Raw genomic sequence first — 6850 nt, forward strand, 5'->3', positions numbered from 1 at the left:
AAAGCCCTGAACTGCAGGATGTGGCTGCAAGGCTGTGTTTCAGTCTGCCTGAGTCACTTCCAGGTTTGAGTAGCTACAGCCAGATCTTATTAGGTTCTGGCGTTTTTAGAGTACCCTCTGTTTTAGGCTTTAATTTCTCTGCCAGTTTACTGCTTTGTAATCAAGGTAGAGCAGTTAGCCTATAGCAGAGTGGTCTCTATAACTTCTCTAGCCACAGAGATCACCTCCACCCCTGGTCTGCTCACAACGCTAGTCTCTCACTGCCTGTGCTAGTCTGTTCCTGGCCCCTTAGGACAAACCTTTCCTGGTGATCTTCCAGATTGACTTCAGCTGGTAAGTTGTATGCTTCTGATCTTAATGAATTTAAGCAGTGAAGAGCTATTTCTGAGACTGGATAAAATAGTTGATTATGAGAGAATGAGAGGAGCTTAGAAAGTCCCGTGTGCCTTCTCCACCATCTTGGCTCTCCAACAATTTTACTCTTAGTGACACTTTTCAGCAATACTCAATCCATATGAAATAATTGCTTTTATTTCAACTAATGATTTTATTGGTGTATTAAGCTAGGTCTATTAAGTTCCTCCAGTGTTGCATAGAGAGTTAATAATAACATAAATAATTTAAAAGAAAATAAATTTAAAAAGTGAATTCAAGACTTTTATTCAGTCTTTTCCTTCAGTAAAATTTCATGTAATTTTTCTGTTTCTTCACTTGTCTTCACTTCACTTATTGGGATGGTAGCATCCTTTTCATTGATTGTTAGATTTCGAATACACCTATGTTTCTATACAACATTATTGCATTTTGGGTAGACCCCAAACATTCTAGAATATTGCCTAAATTGGTGAGTAACCACACCAGAAGTTTTTTCTTCTCATTTTCTAGAGGTTTCAAATGCAAGGTGCCTGTTCCCTTTCTATTACATTAATTTTTTTGGCGATAAAAACAATTTGTACTTCATTGAGCAAAAGATACCTTTTATTTCTGAAACTGATCCTTTAAGTGGGTCCTAATTCTCTTCTTTGCTTTTACATTTAATATTTGATCCTTCTATTTGGCCCTTAAGAATTTAGGGGTGAGATAAATAAGTGCATCTCAACCTCTGCCAAACACATCCAAGTTTTTTAGAGAGAGGAAGAAATTTGTCAGTGTTCCAGTGTTTTTTAACTTTTGGGGCAGCAGAAAAGGAAGCAAATGAGAGTTGTGCTTCATTTGTGGATGAGATGAAATTTCCAAACAAGAATATAAAATTAATTTTAAAAAACACATTAAATTTTTCCTCTGATTGAGGGGAGAGTTGAAGGCCTTTTTCTCATAAAAATTTTTTTTGGAATTAAAAATGTTACACACATCACATTTAAACATATGACCCATTTTTATAATTCACAAATTTAAAAAGTAAAAGGACATTACAGTAAAATGGATAATATTAAGTCACAAAGTAACAGTATAGAAAGACATTATCATGCTAAAACATCTTTAATTGGAGTCCAATACACATAAAGGAGAGATATATTCTATGATATGTATGATCCTTTAAATTTAATCTATCATTTTGATTACCCTCATTACACACTAACATACAAATTATGTTCCCATTAGTTTAGAAATTGAATTACAGACTTTAAAAAAACTTTTGTAGGGCATATGTGAGAAAATATGAAATAGAATTTTACTTCACTTTGATTCTTGAAAAAAGTTATATTTACCAATTTAGGTTTGGTTCCTAAATTGAGAAGTAAACCTATAGCATTATCTTACAGAGATCTATAGATACAAATCTCTACTATGTCCTCTTTCATTGTAATTTCAGATTAGGTAATGAATGGGTTTCACAATGACATTTCATGTCTTGTGAGGAATCATTTTGGTCACCAGAACTTTCCTCAGAGCAGCTTTCATATCCTTGTTTCGAAGACTGTAGATCAACGGGTTGATGAGTGGAGTGATAACTGAATAAAACAGTGTCACAACTTTCTGGAATTCTACTGACTGCTCTGATCCAGGCAGCACATATATCATGACAACAGAACCAAAGAATAAGATGACTACAGCTAGATGTGAAGCACAAGTAGAGAATGCTTTATGTTTTCCATCAGCAGAGGGAATCCTCAGCACAGAAATAATGACCAAGGCATAGGAGATGAGCACAAAAAGAAAAGTACCAACCATAAAAATAGTGTTGAAAGTAGAGTAAATGAACTTTGTGATATAGGATTTGGAACATGAAAGGGCCATCAGTGGGACAGGATCACATATGAAATGATCAATAATGTTTGGGCCACAATAGGACAACTGTGAGATGAGAGCAACTGGTATTACAAAAACGATTAAACCACATGACCAGCCAAAGATCACCAAGCCAGTGCAGAGATGGGTAGTCATGATGGTTGGGTAATGCAGTGGACGACAGATAGCAAGGTATCTATCAAATGCCATGATGCAAAGATAGAAACCTTCATCACAGCCAAAGGAGAAGAAGAAATAAAATTGGACAAAACAGCCAACAAAGGAAATAATCTTGGTCTCAGAAAGGAAATTGGCTAACATGTTGGGAACAGTTGTGGTGACATAGCAAATTTCCAGGAAGGAGAAATTCCCCAGGAGTATGTACATGGGTGTCTGGAGGTGTCGATCCCAGTGCACAGCACAGACAATAGCTGCATTTCCCATTAAGGTCAGGATATAAGTCACTGAGAACACCACAAAATAGATCTTCTGAATCTTCTGACTGGAGATAAAGCCCAGGAGGATGAAGTGACTAACAGAATTGACCATGTTTTCTATATCAGATATATTTCTTTTTTCAGAAGCCATGAAGATGGTGCTAAGTATAAAAACACAAATTAAATAGAGTTTGTTCTTTTCTTGCTTTTCCCTAAGAAATATAAATTACATTTTCATTCATTTGAATCAAAGGATAAGTATCCTGATTTTTGCTGGAGAAGAAAAATGATAATGTCCCTTACCTATTGCTATGGATGAACTTTTTACCCAATAAAGAATTTATTTATCCTATTAAAAACATAGCACTACAAAGCAAAACATAATAGTGATTTAGATTATATTTTAGTTAGCAAAGACAATTGAACTAGAATCCAAAATTGATGTATCTAGACCTGGAACTGACATCCCCTTCTATTTGACTCTGGGTTGATTGCCTAACCTACTTCTATTTCCTTATCTGTAATATGGCTATGAGAGAAAATATGACATAGTAGATAGGGGAATAAACTTACAATCAAGAAGATCCAAATTTAAGTTTTTTAATTTAATATGTGTCTGACATATATTGTCTGTGTAATTACAGACAGGTTACTTAGTCTACCAGTATCCCATTTAATTCTTCAGCTGTAGATTGCACAACAGTGGAAGGAATGTCCTCATCAACTTTCCTGGCCTCCTTTTCCAACATTCGTTGCACATTCTTTCATACTGTCTGATTTATTGGTGATGTTGGAAGAGTTGGAATACTACATTCTCCCCATTGTCGCTTTCAGGATCTCCCTTTACCATCATCACTCAATAACTATTTTGAGTTTACTTGAATTCGTATTTATCAAAATTCTGGTGGTAGTTGTGTATCAATCTCTAGGACACTCCTTCCTTTTTCCAGTGTCAGGGCTTATTTCACAGTCTCTCCTCATTAATTCCTGCTCTAATATTAAGGGACTTCAATGTGCATTTTGATACTTCCTCAAAAATTCTAATCTCTCAATTCCTCAATTTATTCATTCCTATGAAAGATTCCTCATCTCATGTCAGATGAAACAAAGATGGTTATGCATTTGATCTCACCTCACCAAAAGCATTCCTCATAAATGTCCATAGGTTCAGAAACTCCTTTATCTAATTGTTTTCTGTTGTCAGTCTATATCTTTCTCTGCCCTCCAACTCTGCTCTCCATTCCCTCAGGTCCTCAGTATTTTCTCCTCAAGGCAACATATTTGCTATGGCCATACTCTCTTCCCCTTTTCTCCACAGTGAGCTCTTTGGTTGTGTCCCTTGAACCTCTTCACCTATCAGTGCTATTGCCAAGCTTCAGCCTCAGATCACTTCTAGCATCAGCAGTCTTCATTCCTACTCTATTGAAAGAAACCAGAGAAAATTACAAACTATGATGAGGTTCTGAAGGGATCCACTCTAAATTTATGGTATATAATCTTAACTAAGTCCTCACAGTTTTACCTTTTAAAACTCCACATCATAATCCCCCCCACACCACACACCACAGTGTCTATTCCTAATCTTTCCTTAAGCCCCTTATAGCTCCTTCTCTTCTCATCCTATTAGATGATTATTTCACCAAAGAAAATGAGATCATTAACTTAAAGCTTCTTCTTTTTTCCATCTTCAAATTATATTTTATTCCTAACGTCTTAATCCTAAAATGAAGAAGAACATCCCCTTGACCTTGTCAAGAGTACTATCTTTATGTGTTTAGTAATGGCATTTTGTTTCTTCTCTATCAGATTGACCCCTCTATCATTCTTAATTTCTCACTATCTTAAATCTCTCCCTATTAACTGGCTGTTTCTGTTTTGCCTACTTATATGCCTATATGTCCCTCATCCTCAAAAAACCTTACTTGTTTTACCCATCCTCATCCACTATTCTTTCATATCTTTTTCTCCTTTTTTGTGGATAAACTCCTTGAGAAATCTGTTTACAATGGGTACCTCCACTTTCTTTCTTCTTACCAGATGTTAATTTTCTGCAGTCTGGCATTTGACTTTATCATTCAACTGAAACTGATCTTATCAAAGTTTTTTCATTACCTAAATCTAATGGCCTTTTCCCAATCCTCATTTTTAAAAAAATCTTTCCTCTGTCTTTAATATTGCTGACTACCCTTTGCTTCTGGATGATCTTTTCTCTTTATATTTTCATTTCACTACTCTTTCCTGATTCTTACCCAACTTATTTGACTTTGCAGCTTCCTTTTCAGGATCTTTATCCAGGTTATATCGATTAATTGCGAGTGTTCTCTATAACTCAACCTTGTGCTTTCTCTTTTCTTCCAAACTATTTTGCTTGTTGATCTCAACAATTTCCCACGGTTTCAATTATCATGTTTATGCAAACGATTTTCAGATTTAGTTGTCCAACCTTAACCTCTCTCCCGTTCTCCAGTGTTATATCTCCAATTGTCCATATCTAAACTTTAATTTATATCCCTATCCCCTCAAAGTCCCCTTGTTTCTAAGTTTTCTATTCTTAGCAAGGACTCTATGTCGCTTAGGCTTATAACCTACATGTCAGCATAAATCTTCATTCTCTTCCCCCAAATAAAATCAGTTGCCACATCCTCTCATTTATACTTTCCCAACATCTTTCAAATGCTTTACTTTCTTTTCTTTGACAATGCTAACACTTTAGTGTTGGTCCTTATCACTTCATGAGCAAATTACAGTTATTCCTACCACATCACAAGAATTAGGGATATGATGTCCCCACAATCTGAAAAAATCTTCAAAAAAATTTGGCCCCTTCTTCATACCAGAGAAAAGGTCTAAATTGTTATGATATTAAAATACTTAAATTACGTAATGTTATATATATATATATAGATATAGATATAGATATGTTTTTGCATTTCTGAGTTTTAAAACTTTTGTGACATCTGCTAACTTTTGTGTGTCATAAAACTTCCATAAAACTATCAAAATATTACCATTTAATTTTTTATGCCAAACTAAAATATATTGAAACTGTGATTGAGAAAATAACGTAGAAGGGACAACTGTGTTACAATAGTTTATTGATTGGCCACTTTATCTTATCTCTGTCAAATTGATTTCCTAAAGCACAACTCTGATCATATCATTCTTCTATTACAAAAAAGACTCCAGTGGTTTATCATTACTTCTAGATCAAAGGGTTTTTAAAGGCCTTTAATAAACTTTTCACTTCATGAGCAAATTACAGTTATTCCTACCACATCACAAGAAAAAGACTTTTCCAGTCTTTTTATTCATACTCTAATCCCTTCTCCATATTCTATGACCCAGAGGCATCAGCCTCCTTGCTGTTACTAGCAAGCACTTCCATCTTCCAATTACAGTCACTTTCATTGGTTGACAGTATTTCTTCATTATTTATGTTTCTTCTTTTGTATTATATAAATTAAAGTTACATCTATTCTAGTGACTGAACAGAATCTCAGTCCCAGAATCAAACTGGAAAGGGATTAGGGACAGTCACCATGTGGATATATAGAAATATATATATATATATATATATATATATATATATGACAAGTGAATTGTGGATAGAGCATCAGACTGATAGTTTGGAGGACCAGAGTTCAAATGCAGCATGAGACTAATTGTATGACAGGCAAGTGTAAATGGCTTGAGGATTATTTGAATATCATCTTTCCTGAGAATGAGATGATGCTAGTCTGATTTGGCCAACTGAGTAAGAAAGTGCAGCTTCCACTATCCTTTCTCCAGTTTTCCTTTTTATATTATATAATACTGAGTTCTTATGATCTTGAACAAGGTCACTCTATTCAGTGACAAAAAGTGACCAAAATTGAATTTTTCTGAATTACAGTGCTGTATAAGTGCTTTTTATTAAGATTATGTATTAAAAAAAAAACCTCATCAGGAATGTAATAACAAAGATTCTCTTATTTCTGCAAAACATTATTGTGTTCTTTATATCCTGTTTTTGTATTATAGTCATGCACACATTGGGAAGGTAGGGGCAGAAGATCAAAATATGCCATTTGCATGTCCTGTTGAGGCAGATATACTTTATCATTTTATAATGTTTGCTTTCTTGCTTATGCTGTCAGATTCAAATTTTGCTTAGGAAACATCTTTGACATTGGTATACAAACTTT

At 34.6% G+C, this 6850-nt stretch overlaps 1 protein-coding gene across 1 annotated transcript; it reads right to left on the bottom strand.

Moving 5' to 3' along the window:
• Positions 1–1845: 1845 nt before the first annotated feature.
• On the bottom strand, positions 1846–2790 carry LOC100927378 (olfactory receptor 11G2-like). The gene has a single exon (XM_003755768.2). It carries the CDS (start codon positions 2776–2778, stop codon positions 1846–1848), a length of 933 nt encoding a protein of 310 aa, XP_003755816.1. The 5' UTR covers positions 2779–2790.
• Positions 2791–6850: the final 4060 nt, after the last annotated feature.

Source organism: Sarcophilus harrisii, chromosome 2 (genome assembly GCF_902635505.1).
Source record: "Sarcophilus harrisii chromosome 2, mSarHar1.11, whole genome shotgun sequence".
Taxonomy (NCBI): Eukaryota; Metazoa; Chordata; class Mammalia; order Dasyuromorphia; family Dasyuridae; genus Sarcophilus; species Sarcophilus harrisii.

Excerpts from the sequence above, each read along its gene's own strand:
- LOC100927378 (XM_003755768.2), bottom strand. The coding sequence starts at position 2,778 with ATGGTCAATTCTGTTAGTCACTTCATCCTCCTGGGCTTTATCTCCAGT.